The 16935-nt window shown below is 41.1% G+C and overlaps 1 protein-coding gene across 2 annotated transcripts in view; it reads left to right on the top strand.

Annotated features, from left to right (window-relative positions):
• The first annotated feature begins 461 nt into the window (after positions 1–461).
• scaper (S-phase cyclin A-associated protein in the ER) overlaps positions 462–16935 on the top strand; it is a 283244-nt gene continuing 266770 nt past the window's right edge. Inside the window, exons 1-2 of one of the 2 annotated variants that reach the window (XM_048520699.2) lie at positions 462–879; positions 11852–11969. In XM_048520699.2, coding sequence (XP_048376656.2) covers positions 646–879; positions 11852–11969 — 352 coding nt within the window. In that variant the 5' untranslated portion in view covers positions 462–645. Of the gene's footprint in view, positions 880–10269; positions 10336–11851; positions 11970–16935 lie in introns of those variants that run through there. The other variant, XM_048520701.2, reaches the window with a different exon arrangement.

The raw sequence follows: 16935 nt of genomic DNA, 5'->3' as shown, positions 1-16935 counted from the left end.
AGAAAGGGTCACTAGACTCAAAACTTTAACTCTTGTTCTCTCTCCACAGATGTTGCCAGACCTGCTGAGTTTCTTCAGTGATTCGTGTTTTTTTATGTGTTTGAGAGCTCCATCATCTGAGTTTCTTCGTTTTGTTTTTTGGTTACAGAAGACGGGATATTGACACACCGTAGCTCCTCGACTTCGCACCTTACCACTCTTACCCATCTCCTCTTTCCCGCCTCCAGTTCGAACGAGAAGCTCCTGACGGCCGACGGAAGGCGAACCCATCCCGACCAATCAGAGAGCAGACTCGGCCGCAAGGGGCTCTGCCCTTTTGCAACGCTGCAACCGAACTTGCTGCATGCCTTAAGCCCCGCCCCACAGCCGTGGACGGGCCATTTCCCGTGAGATGGGCAGCGTCACGCCTCATAGTAGAAGAGGTGATTGGTCTATGCCGCTGTCGATTAGGGAGAGGGTGCTTCCGGAGCGGGGTTTGGTTGTGCTCCTGTCAGTGAGTCGCCCGCTATTTTGTTGTTATCGGCAAAGGCGATTTTTCTCTGTCTTCGCTGAGGAATGTTCCTTCCCAGCGCAAAGAAATAATAACCTTCAATAAAATCAAATTGATGTGACCTGTTTGAAAGCGGGGAGGCAGGGGAGGGGGAAATGTCCAAAGAGTCGAGGAGCAGGCGAAGGGAGTTTGCGCCGGCCTTTTTGGGCGGCGGCGACGGTCGCGAAAGGAGCGGGCAACGGCAGCCTGGAACCGGCGTCGAGTCCCGAGACAAGCCGGGGCCTAAGATGGGGCCTGCCGGCGACGAGCGGGAACGATCGGGCAGTGGCAGCTCGGGATCCTCATACGGGGGCAAAGGCAAGAGCCCGGCGGGGAGCGGCAGTTCCAAGGTGCGGGGGGGTTTGAAGAGGGGGCACCATTGCGCTGCTTGTACTCTTTGCTGGTTTGACGACCCTTCTGCATCTCGGAGGCCGTGGAAATCAATGCTGATACCATTCATCATCCTTTCTCCTGAATCCCACCCTTTAGCGGGGAGACAATAGGAACTCCCTAAACACGCACACAAGACGTGTATGTCGACCTAGTCTCATTTCACCTGCTGCATAGAATCCGAGAAGCCCCAAGTCTCACCTCCAGAGTCGTGAAATAACAGCCCCGAACAAGTTAATTAGAAAATAGTTCGAAAGAGGCCATTCAGCCCTTCGTACCTGTGTTGTACGGTCGGAAGAGCACACTACACATTCCTGTTATTTTATTCAGCCCTGTAGGTTCCTCATTCTTCAATCGTTTCAAAAGACGGATGTTTTTTTTTCAGCTTTCACCACTTTAGCAGTTAACTCCCTTTAGCTCCAACAAGTCTCTTCTCCAGAGATAGTAGGAACTGCATTTTTCTGAAGGGTCTAGTCCCGAAACGTCAGCTTTCCTGATGCTGCTTGGCCTGCTGTGTTCATCCAGCTCTACACCTTGTTATCTCAAATTTTCTTCTCCACTTTAGTTCTCTTGTCAGTGATATTAAAACTTTTGGTTTTAGATCTACTTCCTTGCAGTTACAATTATTCTTTGTGTACCATAGCAATTTCCAAGATAATAGAAAGAGTCTGATGTTAGGCTACCTAAACTCATCTGTTCTCCGGGAAACTGGCCTAACTTTTCCAGTTTTTCAACTGAAACACTTTACGACTAATAATGTTTTAGTCAGCCTCCCTGCAGTGTTGGCTGCACAATATTCCAGCTAACATCCAACCCAGTGATTTATAAAATCTGAGTTTAATTTCTTTACTTTCATGTTCAGTTCCCCTAATTATAGATCCAAGTAATTAATGTTTACAAAGTGCCAATTGTCCTGTCATATTTGAAGATATTTGCATCTCTCTGCTCATTTGCCACTTTTTGTGATTGTCATTTCTTCTATAATACTTCTTGATATTGCCAATCTCTTTCCATCTCTACATCAAAATTTGTCTGCTTCTACTCATTTAATTTTGCTTATGTCGTATTGAAGCCTAGAATTATTTTAATCAGTAGCTAAACTTTTACCAAGTTTCATGTCTTCTTTTAATGTTACTATCTCCAGAGGAACCTGAGTTGTTTCTAAAATTGCAGAGAGTAATGGACTGGAAACTGCACTTCGGGGAACACCACCCAGTCTGAAAATATCCATTCACCATCACCACTCTGTTTCATGTTATTTTCTGTTAATTCGATGCCATTCCACCTTTGAACAAGCCACATGTATGGCACTTTGCAACCAAACGAAGGCTGTTGACTAATTATAGTCATCAATCTTTATCAGATATTGCACAATTTGATGGTAAATAACAGACAGCCTTTGGTATTAAGATTAGATTAGATTCCCTACAGTGTGGAAACAGGCCCTTCAGCCCAACAAGTCCACACCGCCCCTTGAAGCATCCCACCCAGACCCATCCCCGTATAACCCACACACCCCTGAACGCTATGGGCAATTTAGCATAGCCGATCCACCTAACCTGCACATCTTTAGACTGTGGGAGGAAACCGGAGCACCCGGAGGAAACCCACGCAGACACGGGGAGAATGTGCAAACTCCACACAGACAGTCGCCCGAGGTGGGAATTGAACCCGGGTCCCTGGCGCTGTGAGGCTGCCGTGCTAACCACTGAGCCACCGTGCCGTCTATACCCTCACAACATTGCAAAGAAGCAGTCAAAGTATTTTTGAAACATAAGGCATGTTATAATGTAGAAAATGTGATTGCCAATTTATGTATACTAAGACTCCACAAACATCAGTATAGTAATGACCAGATTTTGTTAATATATTCATTTGTAGGAATGTGGCTGTCACTGGTCAGGCCAGCATTTATTGCCCACCCCTAGTTTCCCCTGAGAAATTGGCAGCAAGCTGTCTTCTTAAACTGCTGCAGTTCATTTTCTGTAGGCTGACTTGCAATCTCATTAGAGTGGAATTTCCAGGATTTTGATACAGTAACACTGAAGGGTTGGAGGTATATTTATAAGTCAGTGTGGTGAATAATCATTGTTTATTTGGACTTCAGTAAAGCCTTTGACAGGGTAAACTAATTAATAAAATTAGATCACATGGGATTCAGGGTGAGCTTGCCAACTGGACGCAAAATTGGCTTAAAGGAAGGAGACAGATGAGAATATAGCATGTTTAATAAATTTGCAAATGACACAAAGCTTAGTGTATAGTGGACAGTAGAGAAGGTTATGTAGGGCTAAAAAGAGATCTTGATCAATTGGCTCAATGGGCTGAAGAGTGGCAATGGAATTTAGTTTGGATCAATATGAAGTATTGTATTCTGGTAAAACAAACAAAAGCAATACATACACTTAAAAGTAGGACTTTGGGTAGTACGGTAGAACAGAGAGACCGAGGGGTTCACGTGCCTGATTCTTTAAAGTTTGCATCCCATAGGGTGGTTAAGAAGGTGTTTAGCACATTTACCTTCATTGCTTAAATCTTTAAATTTAGGAGTTGGAATGTTATGTTGAGGTTGTAGGGGACATTGGTAGGACCTCTTCTGGAATAGAGTGTGCAGTTCTGGTTTTCCTGTTCATAGGAAGGATGTTATTAAACTAGAGGGGGCTCAGAAAAGATTTACCAGGATGTTTCTGGGAATGGAGGTTTTGAGTTATAAGGATAGGCTGGATAGGCTGGGAATTTTTTTCAGTGGAGTGTGGGAGCTTGAGCGATGACCTTTATAGAGTTTATAAATTCATGAGGAGTGTAGATAAGGTGAATAACAGGTGTCTTTTCCATAAGATGGGGTATTTCAACATTTTAGAAAATGACCATGTTGTCGAGGAGAGTACTGAGATACAGGCTACTAGACTAGGTGGGATTGAGGTTCACAAGGAAGAGGTATTAGAAATCCTACAGTGTGAGAAGATAGATAAGTTCCCTGGGCTGGATGGGATTTATCCTAGGATCCTCTGGGAAGCCAGGGAGGAGATTGCCGAGCCTTTGGCATTGATCTTTAACTCGTCATTGTCTACCGGAATAGTGCCAGACGACTGGAGGATAGCAAATGTGGTTCCCCTGTTCAAGAAGGTAGTCGAGATAACCCTGGTAATTATAGACCAGTGAGCCTTACTTCAGTTGTTGGAAAAGGTTATAAGAGATAGGTTTTATAATCATTTAGAAAAGAATAAATTGACTAGGGATAGTCAGCACGGTTTTGTGAAGGGTAGGTCGTGCCTCACAAACCTTACTGAGTTCTTTTGAGAAGATGACCAAACAGGTAGATGAGAGTAAACCGGTTGATGCGGTGTATATGGATTTCAGCAAGGCGTTCGATAAGGTTCCCCACAGTACGCTATCGTACGAAATGCGGAGGAATGGAACTGTGGGAGATATAGCAGTTTGGGTCGGAAATTGGCTTGCTGAAAGAAGACAGAGGGTGGTGGTTGATGGGAAATGTTTATCCTGGAGACCAGTTACTAGTGGTGTACCGCAAGGGTTGGTGTTGGGTCCACTGCTGTTCGTAATTTTTATAAACGACCTGCATGAGGGTGTAGAAGGATGGGTTAGTAAATTTGCAGACGACACTAAGGTTGGTGGAGTTGTGGATAGTGACGAAGGATGCTGTAGGTTGCAGAGAGACATAGATAAGCTGCGGAGCTGGGCTGAGAGGTGGCAAATGGAGTTTAATGCGGACAAGTGTGAGGTGATGCACTTTGGTAGGAGTAACTGGATTGCAAAGTACTGGGCTAATGGTAAGATTCTTGGTAGAGTAGATGAGCAGAGAGATCTCGGTGTCCATGTACACAGATCCATGAAAGTTGCCACCCAGGTTGAGAGGGTTGTTAAGAAGGCATACAGTGTTTTAGCTTTTATTAATAGAGGGATCGAGTTCCGGAAACATGAGGTTACGCTGCAGCTGTACAAAACTCTGGTGCAGCCGCACTTGGAGTATTGTGTACAGATCTGGCCACAGCATTATAAGAAGGATGTGGAAGCTTTGGAAAGGGTGCAGAGGAGATTTACTAGGATGTTGCCTGGTATGGAGGGAAGGTCTTAGGAGGAAAGGTTGAGGGACTTGAGGCTGTTTTCGTTAGAGAGAAGAAGGTTGAGAGGTGACTTAATTGAGACATATAAGATAATCAAAGGGTTAGATCGTGTGGATAGGGAGAGCCTTTTTCCGAGAGTGGTGACGGCGAGCATGAGGGGGCATAGCTTTAAATTGAGGGGTGAAAGATATAGGACAGATGTCAGAGGTAGTTTCTTTACTCAGAGAGTAGTAATGGTATGGAACGCTTTGCCTGCAACGGTAGTAGATTCGCCAACTTTAAGTACATTTAAGTCGTCATTGGACAAGCATATGGACGTACATGGAATAGTGTAGGTTCGATGGGCTTGAGATCGGTATGACAGGTCGGCACAACATCGAGGGCCAAAGGGCCTGTACTGTGCTGTAATGTTCTATGTTCTATAAGTACATGATTAAGAAAATATGGAAGGATATGAGCCAAGCACAGGCACGTGGGACTAGTTTAGTTTGGGATTATGTTCAACATTGACTGTTTGGACCAAAAGCTCTGTTTCTCTGCTGTTTGACTTATCTTGGTAGCTTGGAGGAGCACTTGCCGGTGCTGGCGTTCCTATTTACCTGCAGCCCTTCCTTCTAGGTTATAGTGGTCATTAGTTTATGAAGCCTTTAAAAAGGCTTGTTTAAAAATCCTTGGAAAATTTTTGTACTGCGTCTTGTAGATAGTTGCAGCATTGTAAAATAAGTGTCACTGGTGGAGGGAGTGAGTGTTTATGGTGCCAACCAAGCAGATTGTTTTGTCTTGGCTGTGAAACACCTTTAGCATTTTGGAACTGCCCTCGTTCATCAAAGCAGGAACTATTTCATTACACTTCTGACGTGTTTCTTTTAGACAGTAGACAGTTTTTGGGAAGCAGGTGAGTTAGTCCCTATGTGATTGCTAGCCTCTGATCAGCTGTTGTAGCCATAGTTCTTCTATGGCATGTCCAGGTCGGCTTCTGGTCAATGGTAACTCCCAGGATGTTTATAGTGACAGATTCACTGATGGTAATGCCATTGAATGGCAAATAGTCATTGCCTGGCTGTTGTGTGACATGAATTTTACTTGCCATTTGTATGCCCAAACCTGTATATTATTCAGATCTTGCTGAATTTGTCCATGCTTTGGTGTCGGAGGAGATGTAGATCCAGAGTAACCTGTTCTTGTACATTGGTGTTTTGGTCAAGTGACTGGTCTTTAAGTCCAAACCTTCATGGTGAACGTTGATGGTCAATTCCATGAGCACCAATATAGCCCAATCAAAATGGCTTTAATTGTGTTTTTCAAAGCCTGATCAGCATTGTGTATGTAGCCTTCCCCAGATATCAATCTAATCTCATATCCATGTCTCTCTGGCACTTTCATTCTCTGATCCTTTTGCCCGATTTTGATGACAAAACCTTTCACCATCATGCATCAGTTGCTTAGATTTTTCCATGAACCTATCCACTTTTCTTTGTTTGTTCCTCACTTTTAGAATACTGCATATACTATAGGAAGGATGTTCTTGGAATTGAGACGGTGCAGAAAAGCTTTACGAGGATGTTGAGCCTGGAGGTTTGAGTTATAGGGAGAGGCCGAATAGGCTGGGGCTTTTTCCCCTGGAGCATCAGAGGCTGAGGAGTGACCCTTATAGAAGTTTATAAAATCATGAGGGGCACAGGTAGGATGAACAGCCAAGGTCTTTTTCCGAGAGTGGAAAGGGTCCAAAACTGAAGGACAGAGGTGTAAGGTAGAAGGGAAAGATTTAAAAGGACCTGAGGCATAACTTTTTCACACAGAGGGTGGTGCATGTCTGGAATGAGCTGCCATGGGAAGTGGTGGAGGCTGATACAATTACAAGATTTGAAAGGTAACTCTATATGGGTATATGAAAAGGAAGGATATAGAGGGATGTGGGCCAAATGCTGGCATATAGGATTAGGTGAGATTGGGATGTCTGGTCAGTGCAGACAAGTTGTACTGAAGGGTCTGGTTCTGTGCTGTATGACTATGGTCAAAATTCTACAGAAAGTTTTCTGTATTGTTTCAGATAGTAGGAACTGCAGATGCTGGATAATCTGAGAAAACAAGGTGTACAGCTGGATGAACACAGGCCAAGCAGCATCAGAAGAGCAGGAAAGCTGACGTTTTGGGTCTAGACCTTCCTTCAGAAATGGGGGAGGAGAAGGGAGTTCTGAAATAAATCAGGAATGGGGGAGGCGGATAGATTGCAGTCGGAGAGATTTATCCTATTTCCTAATAAAGTTCTTATTATCATTTTGTCAATTCACTATATTGTAAAAATGCATGTTGTCTGCATAATTGGATATATCAACAGTGATCATTAGGTAGAGGTTTGATAGGCTGTAATTATGTGACTGACAGTAATCCTGAAGCTGGGACTGGGAATGCAGGGAATGAAATCCCGATGTGCCTGTTAATATACTCTTTAAAAAAAGTTCTGGAAGTAAAATCCTGCAGTTTAAGGTAATACTCCAGTATGATACTGGTGGTGTGCTGTGTTTTTTAGAGGTGCCAGCTTTCATTTATTTGGAGTGATCAACTGGGGTACCCTGAGCTACAAGTGATTTGAATAATTTATTATAATAGATGCATCCTTGTGTTAATACCTATCTGAGATGTGCTGGTTCTACAGTTCAGTACATCCAATATTTCTTTAAAATATCCTTCATTGTGTATGAACTGAGTAAGCTGGTGATGACTACAGTAAGAATTCACAGGCTAATAAAGAATATTTAGATTTTAAAATATTTGTTCATGGGATGTGGACGTTGTAAGAGTAGGCCGCATTATTGTCATACCTAAGTATCCAGAAGACGGTTAACTGGCAATTGCGTGATTGTGGGTCCAGAGCCATGTGTAGGCCAGACCGGGTAAAGATGGCAGATTTCCTTCCCTAAAGAACATTCATGAATCAGAAGGGGTTTTACCACAATCAAAGGTAGGTATATGATTGACAGTAGGCAGTTTTTTAAAAAAAATTTAATTCATTTTTCACCATCTGCCATCGTCAAATTAATATCCACGTCTCCAGAACATTAATTCGGGATAAGGTAACATTAACATTATTCCAGCACCTCCCCAGAGGTAATACACATCTGGTTCCAATGGCAGTGTTAGCCTGCTAAGTTCCTTCTCAAATGCATCAGTGCAAAGTCTAGTTCAACACTTCAGTGCATTCTTCAAATAGTGCAGAGAACAGTGCAGTCTTTTAGCCGATAGCATTTGCTGAGGAATCGGGAAATTGTTTACAGTCCTCTGAAAACAGACATTACTAAATTAGACTGCCTGTTCATTATCACATTGCTGTTTGTTGAACTTTGCTGTGTGAAAACTAATTTTATCTATCTTACCTCAATGCCTGCAACGAACTTTGGGAAATCTGAGTGTGGAGAAAGGTGGTCTGTGTGCAAAATGGAGCAAAAAGGTTGCTCAATGAGGAAGTACACTTGGTGCTGAGTGCAGTTCTTGATGAGCAGTGTTTGGTGTCTCATTTGCAAATTGATAACTCTCAGTTTAATTGTAAACCTAAACAAAATTAACTTACTTAGCACTTGACAAATAAATAATGCAAAAGCCTGCATTGAGGTGGAAAGAAATTCCAGATCCGCAGATAATAGAGAACACAATGGAGTTATGTATCTAAGTTTTCCCCAAGAAGCTTCCTAAGCAGATTAATGTCAACATTTGTTCAATGATAATATTGGCAAAGTCATGGAATTGTTTGTTTTACATCATTTTTTTTCCTGAGGTATCTGAAGCAGCATTGTTTGATGAGCATTGGTTTCCTGTGGAGTTGTGCTTTATAAAAGCTGGTGACAAAGTTAGAGCAAAACACAGGAACTGCATAACCTTAGAAGCATGAAATCAAAGGGTAACCTGGGGCGATACACAAGGCTGGCCTTTAGACCCACGGTGTCAGAAATTAGCCAAGAATGAGATTACAGACGCAGCTAAGGGGTTAAATGATTGTAAAACTAATAAAATGTGGAGAACACTAATATCACTAAATATAGCAATGATTATAGTCTGGTTCAGTTTAAGAGGAGGAAAAATTAGCAGGTGTTAACAAGTAAGAGTAAATTAGAGGAAAGGTATCTTTATATTGTCCTCTGAAGTAAACTAAAATATAAAATTTTGTATTCTTTTCATAACTTTGACTGTTTGATGCCCCTTCTCTCTTGTCCACTGTATTGACTGTCTAATTGACCTAATAGTCATTGGATCTTCTGAACTAGTCCGGCTAGAGTGTGTACCTTAGCCAGTGCTTTGAGCTGCTGCCTCCAGACTAGATGTTCCACTAAGTAAACTGGTACTGCCTCAACACTGAAAACAAAAAGTCCTGGAGATAACAGCAGGTCAGGCAGCATCCATGGAGAGGAAACAGGCTAATGTTTTGCATTTAGATGATTCTGTAACACAGCAAAATAAAAAAAAATCCTTGCTCAGATCTTGGTGGAAAAGCAGAATCGCTGACTTTCTGTGGATTCTTCTTGAGCCCTGACAACACTTGGAGTTCAATATTGCTACAGCATGGCAAATCCATACTGAAGGATAGTTTGAGAGTTGATGATGAGGTTTTTTTAAGCTCATTCTACTTGATATTTTATTAGGAGAATTGTTTCACAAATTACCCAAGAATCAAATTCCTTATTGCAGAATTGTATGTTACCTTTGAAAAGTTTCATTGTCCTGTAGACTCCCAAAAATTTAGTCAGGGTTCAAACTTCTAAACATTTTCTTGTAGACTCTCAGAATCTGTTTTGCAGCCAGCCTGCTATCATTTTATTTCTTTCGATTTGTACTGATTTCTAATATTAGAGGAGAATGCAACTAAGTTATCTTGGGGAGTTAGAATAATTAACCAACTGCCCATTGTAAACAAGAAACTGTAAAATTAGTTTGCGATAACCCCAGATAAAGTTCAGTATCATTTGTTCAGCAACATTGCCACCATTTGGTGATTTCTAAATTTGAGGAACATTGCTGCAATAATTCCCTTCTGTAGTGACTGTTCTGGTGGTCATCATATCTGCAGAGCAGTTACCCAAGGCTGAAGGTCACATTGTCTGTGTAGCTTTCCAGAACTTCTGTTTGTATCATTAGTATGAAGCAGTTGCAATTGGACGGCTAAGCGAGATAGAAAGGGGTCTATTTTTGTTTTCAGTCAGATGATCATGCCATTAACCATGGTATATTTTAGTAATTGTAGAGCCAGCGTGTGTCTCTTACTGTAGCTTGTGACCGGACTGAAGTATGTCGGTGGAAGAGAATGCTGAAGAACCTACTTGCAGGCTCTACTTTTTTTCAGTGCGTACTTTTTTGTCTGTACACTGCTAGAATCAAACATTCTGTTCCAATATTAGACAGTCATCGGATAATAAATTAGCTGTTTTGATGCCGAGATCTCGAAATGTTTGTAGCTGTATATAGATTCAAAGTAAGAGTTGTAGTAATTTAGTATTTTGTTGGATGGGTATGTTATAACTCTTGCCATAGGTTATTTGCCTGCTGTACATGAAACAGGTGACAAAGCCTGCAGTTAAAATACTTTGAAATTAAATAAATAAGTTAACACAACTTGCTGCTCACAGATGTATATTATCTGAAGGCTTGAGTGTACTTAGGTTAGGCTACATGTCACAGAATTAATGTCTTTGTAAAATCTTTTTGATAGTGTTTTCCTTTGTGCTCGAATTCCATTTGCATGTTTTATTTATTCCCTCTGCACCCACATACCTAGCCCTCCAATTTCCAACGGGTTGGGGAGTGGAGCTTTGACATCAGTAAGTAGCAGGAGGCAGTGGTGGTGTGGCTGGGAGGAGGAGAGGGTGTTTGGCAGGGACAAAGGGGTTTTGCGTGGGAGGAGGGAGGAGAAGACAGGTGAGGGGTCTGGGGTGGGCAGGAGGCTTTTTCGATGGGTTGAAGAAAGGAGGAAGGGATTTTGGAATTGGAGAGAAGAGGAGAAGAGGTTTAACTTGGGCAGAGAAGAGGGGAATAAAAGCAAATGGATGGAGAAACTTAGCTTAGCTGGCAGCATCTGTGGATAGAGAAACAAAGTTAACGTTTTTTGAGTCCAATTCACCGCTTCTTCAGAAACTTTTACTCTGTTTCTGTTTTTACCAATCCTGCCAGACCTGCTGAGGTTTTCCAGTACGTTTGGTTTTTATTTGAGTTCTCCTGCATCCACAATAATTTGCTTTTAATTTAGAGGGGATATGGTATTTGTCTTTGGTGGATAGAAATGGTTTAGCATGAGAGGAAGGCAGAGAGGGTGTATGGGTGAAACAGGGAGGTGGGAGTGAGAGGATCCCTCACATGAGAGAGAGAAGTTTAGGAGGGGGTTAGGGTGTTCTGGTAAGGGAGGAACCGTTGAAGGGTTTGGGGTATGTTGTTAGAAGGATGGTATGGATTTGAGCAATTTAGAGAAGTATTATTGCAATGGGATTAATTTCACCACAAATGTTTAATGGAATCTACTTGTATATACACGTTTTTAGTGAATGTTTTTGTCTCTTGGCCTGCAGCATTATACTGCAGAGAATGAGGTTGCATCCACACTTAAATATTTAGGAGGCTAGGAAACTATGTAGAAACTCAGTAGGCCGAACAGCATTTGTGAAGAGAGAAACAGAGTTAACTTTGCATGTCCAGTATGATTGTTTTAAAAGTCAGGATGCTGGTGTAGTGGAGAATTTAAGTAAAGACACTTATAAGTCAACAAAATCTATTTTGATAGAAAGTATTAAACATTGGACAGGAGCGCAGTTAAGGGGAAGGAACTCATTTTTAACCAGTCTTAATCCATTTGAATTTTCGACTTTAGGCCTCATTCCAGAGATCCAACAGTCACGATAAAGTCCGCAAGATAGTTGCACAAGAAGGACGAGCGGCCAGAAACCTGATTGCATGGAGTGTTCCCCTGGAAAATAAGGACGATGATGGTAAGCTTTTAATGATTGTAGCATAGTGATATTGTCATTATACCAATAACTAGACACACAGACTGGTGCTCTAGGACATTGATTGAATTACAATTATGGCAACTGTGGAATTTAGATTGAATTAATAATAATCTGCAATTGAAAGTTATTGTCTGTAATGGTGACCATGAAACTACCATTTATTGATTAATACCCATCTGACACACTAACGTCCTTTAGGGAAAGAAATCTGCCATCCTTACCAGGTCTGGCCTACGTTGGACTGTAGGCACACAACAATGTGGTCAGACCTCAAAAATGACCGAGCAAGCTTTTGGTTCATGAGCAAATGAAGATGGGCAGAAAATGCTGATCTTGATAGTGACACCAACGTTCCATGAATAAATAATGAAACATAACTGTGCTTATTAGACAAGGTCACTTGTCCTGTGTAATGTTGGCTGAGCAAAGAAATTTATCACTGCACCTTTAAAGGCGTGTTTAGCTCCTTTACTTACTACGATAGGTGTACAAAATGATCAGAGGTATAGCTAGGTGTATAAAATGATCAGAAGCATAGATAGAGTGGACAGCCAGAGTCTTTTTCCTCGGGTGGAGGTAGCTATTGGGGGGGTCTAGTTTTAAGGTGAGTGGAGGTAGATATAGGGGAGACGTCAGAGGTAGGCTCTTTACTCAGAGAGTGGTCGGGCCGAGGAATGCATTGACGGAGAGGTAGTGGAGTCGGCCTCATTAGGGGCATTTAAGCGCTATTAGATAGGCATATGGATGATAGTACAAGGTAGGGGTGGAGGTTAGATAGACCTTAGGTTTAGGGTAAAAGTTCAACACATCGTCATGGGCTGAAGGGCCTGTACTGTGCTGTATGGTTCGATGTTTTATATTCTTACCTACAAATGGCTCCTGTCAGTTAAAGTAATCAGCTATCCATAAAACTGAGACCAAGCTGTTGAGAAAAGCTTGTGTATTAATATTTGTGATTATCTTTCGTCCTGCATTCCTGAGTTTCCTTCTCTTTTGACTCTTTGTCTCGTCCTCTTCTGATTTGATTGAACAGATGTTTTGCTCCAAGGCTCTTGAGCAAATTGTTTTGAATGACTGTGGTGTGCTCTTGCAGAGAAGTCGTGGAAAGGAGAAAAACAGATATAACCAACGTTGAGAAACAAAACTAATGGCAATTAATACTTGTTACAGAAGAAAGAATTTGCCTTCATTAAAAACAAATTGTCTCCCTCAAACTAAGTATTTTTTGTAATATATTTGCTATTGTATGTCAGTTAATGTGATTGTATCATTGCTGGGCCTTCATGAGATTGCAGAGGGAAGACTGTGATATTGAGAATCCAAATGGAAAACTGTTTTTTGAAGGTATGTCGATATTGTTATTAGTTAAGAGGTTTGAGTTTCAGGGCACTTCAATAACTGGAAATAGGGTAATATTATATGTTTTCAGTAGGTGGTGTCCAAGAATTGCTAAACTGATTTGATATAGAACTCGTGTGTCCTATAACATAATGCCAACTTTTTTCTTTCTCATTATTGTGTTTCGAACAAACCTAAAAAATGTTGCAAGACTTTCAGTAATTTGAATTACAAAAGGCTTTTCAAGTTAGTTCACCTGCGGACCAGTCAGTGTAGTACTCCATTTCAACTTTTCCAAATGATGTATCTATCCCTAGTTGCATAGCAGCCTCTGCAGTCCTTTCTGCATCTATGTGATCTTTCATTTCCAAAACCAGTCACCAGACTTAGGTTAATCAAGATGTGTAGTTTCAGTTTTGGTCTTGACTTCCTGTACTGATTTTGTGGGGTATCATTCCCAAATTCTAAAAGTATTTTCAAGCCTGAGACAGTTAGCATTGCAATGCCTTTATGCTTGGACCATTAGAAGGGGCTTCCTTGTAAATTTCCACTTTATTTGCACTTCAGACTTCTTATTCTTCTTTGACTGTTTAACTTGGAATGTGGATGCAGTAGGAGGGAATGAGGATAGTGGTCTGGTGTTACAGTTGGTTTCTAAGATCCAAGTTTTTGGAAATGCTTTAAACATGTTGTAGAAATGGTACAAACCTGGTTTCTTTATTCTCTAAGTCACGCACAGTAAGACATGCTGATGCAGGTTTTTGCTTTCTTGTTCCTCTTTTTCTATGTTCCGTGTCATTGAATTTCAAGATAAAAGTTATTGAATATGATTTAAAATTTAAGGTTAATTTATGTAGAAGCAAATTTGTTACACTTGGAATACAATAACTGTAGATGGAAGTACTGCTCAGTGCATGATGACATTTAACTAGTGTCACATAGTATCATCAGAAGAGTTCACTTGTGCAATCAGATAGTGATTCCTCAGAAGAGAAATTAGGTAAATATTTGAAGAAAGAAGTTACAATGTGATGGAAGAAGAGCCAAAGGGTACAACAGATTTGAATTGGATTTCACACAGATTTTGTGGGCTGAATGGTCGTCTTCTGTGATGAAGCTAGATGATTCTCTGAATTGGAAATTGACAGCTCAGGTTGTGAAATGGTACATGATGCATGCTTCGAAAGCAATGCTGAAATGGTGTGCATGCTAACTTTTAGGTGCTTGGTTGTTGAAACAAGACTTGCCCTGTGCTGGGGCTTCACTGTTCTTTTCTGTGGGATTGGTCTGTAAATGGTGAGCACAGGAACATATCGTCTTGTGGTGTGTGGTTCTGTTGCAGTTCATGTTTAAGCTTAGCAGCATTAGATTGAGATTAAACCACATTTGAAGGGCACTTTGCCATCATGTTGTGGAGCATCCCCTGATTTCTATTGCACATGGTGGTGTATGAGATCGCATTGTAGATTCAGCAACTGACTTTGATTTGTGAGAGGGGGAGGCATGTTGAATGAAATCTGGTTGCTTGGACCAGTTTCTGACTCAAATTTCCAAGCCACAGTTTAATTTTTTGAGAAGGAAACATTGTTTAGGGTACAAAATTACCAGAAGAAATGTGGGATAAGTAGAGCAATAGTTGAAGTTCTAAATTGATGAAGGGATTAGATTCTTATTCAGTTACATAGGTTAGGAACAATAGGTGTGTAGGACATGTGCTTAAAGTTTTTAACTAAGGATTTAATTATTCTGTTGGGAAATACATAGTGACTATCAGTTCATTGCAGTTTTTGTTGTTGTCGAGGTTGCAGCCTCACTAGACTAAGCTTCTAATCCACCGTACCATTCTCCTTCTTTTCTGCAATTGTTATGCTGATTTCCTCATTGTTTGATTTTACTTTCTCCCCTGGTCCCAATACTGGACAACCCAACTTGTTGATCAGGGTAATAACATATACCTTGCTATCAGTTATATCTTTGTGCCGTTCTGTTTAGGGTAGACGGTGCACAGGAACATGTTACTGTGACTCGACAGATTTTCTTAAATGTCTTCCTGTGGTTAAACAGCTGTATAGGGCGCTTCTGTTGGTCTTGAGAGATTAGAATCTTACAATGTGGTATTATTATGATGATATATGAACATGCAATGCCAACTTCCTGACCTACCAGGGACATCTTTAATCATGTGTGGATTTTGTATTTAACACATAGTATAAAGGTTCTGGTTAAAAACTATTGTACAACATTGTTTTTGATTCTCCATAATACTTACTGGTCTTTTCTAGAAAAGTTTACAGCTGCATGCATAAATGTGGATATTTTGGGAAGCTCTTAGCTCTAGAGTATGCTACAGAGCTTTATTGTTTAAAAGATGCAACTGGAAACAGAAGGAACAGGAATTGAGCTCTTATAACATCCTATGGGCTCTCCACCATTAAGTACTTAACAAAATAAGCCATTCTCGTGGGATCCCTGCTGCAGATATTGTGTGGGGGTTAGTGAGCTCACTTGGCTGGATGAATGGTTTGTGATGCCAACAGTATGGATTGAAATCACGCACTAGCTGAGGTTGCCGTGAGGGACTGTCCTTCTCAATCTCTTTTGAAGCATGGTGACCTTTAGGTTAACCCAGCACCAGTTGTTTCTCTCTAATGAGCCCTATAGTTTGGTAGGAATATGGCGACTTTATCTTTACAGTCCTGGTAACTGCTCACTTCTGAAAGATAGTGTTGGAACCAATTTTCATAGGTGACTTAACAATTTTAATACAGGTACAGACAATTAGAAATATTGAATTGATAAATATTCTGTGGGACAGTTCTGATGTCTGCTTGTGGCCCCAAAGGTTGGCAGAAGGCAATTTGAAAGCCTGTGACATGCAGACTTGAATTTTACTAGTCTTGCGTATATTGGATGGGAGCATTTTGTCTTGTTGGATATTTTTCCACTGTTAGCTACAATCTATCTTGAATGTTTAGCCCTGTCATCCAAGGACTAAGCAGCTAGGGTGCTTCTAGCCTTTCTCTAGTTGGAGTGAGGGCGTGGTATTGATTATTGGAAAGCAGATCCTCAGAGTGGGCTGTCAGTGGTCAGGTTACATGGTCAAACAGTAGAAAATCAATTGGTGAGATGGGATAGTGCTTGAAGCGATCAATGTTTCTAGTACCACAAGAACATCAATAAAAGGGAGCTGGGGTTTGTCATTTGTAAATTCAGCACAATTACTGGTTTAAAATGGCTCATAATGACAGGCTGCCTCACTAACTCATGTTGTAGATAATGGCTGCCCATCAAATTTTATTTGTCACATGTGTTATGTTTATTTGGCAAGTCTCAATCCTAAAGTGGATATGGGATAACAAGCTGTGATAGAACTAGATAAAGTATAGGCACTCCAGGACAGAAGATTGACTGACTGCAAAAGGAAAGATACTGGATTCCTGAATTACTTGAGCATTGTCATGCCTTTGGAGAAGTTCTTTTTAAAACATAGGTCTCATTCAAATTTTATTGTGGGGAAGAATAAGGACGTGGGGAAAGTAATATGATTTTTTTTTAAAGTGCTGTTCGAACTATGCTTCCTATGATATGAAAAGTAGCTGCTTCAGAA

Source organism: Stegostoma tigrinum, chromosome 36 (genome assembly GCF_030684315.1).
Source record: "Stegostoma tigrinum isolate sSteTig4 chromosome 36, sSteTig4.hap1, whole genome shotgun sequence".
Taxonomy (NCBI): Eukaryota; Metazoa; Chordata; class Chondrichthyes; order Orectolobiformes; family Stegostomatidae; genus Stegostoma; species Stegostoma tigrinum.
The sequence above is the reverse complement of the archived record's forward strand: the minus strand, read 5'-3'. Positions and strand labels throughout refer to the sequence as shown.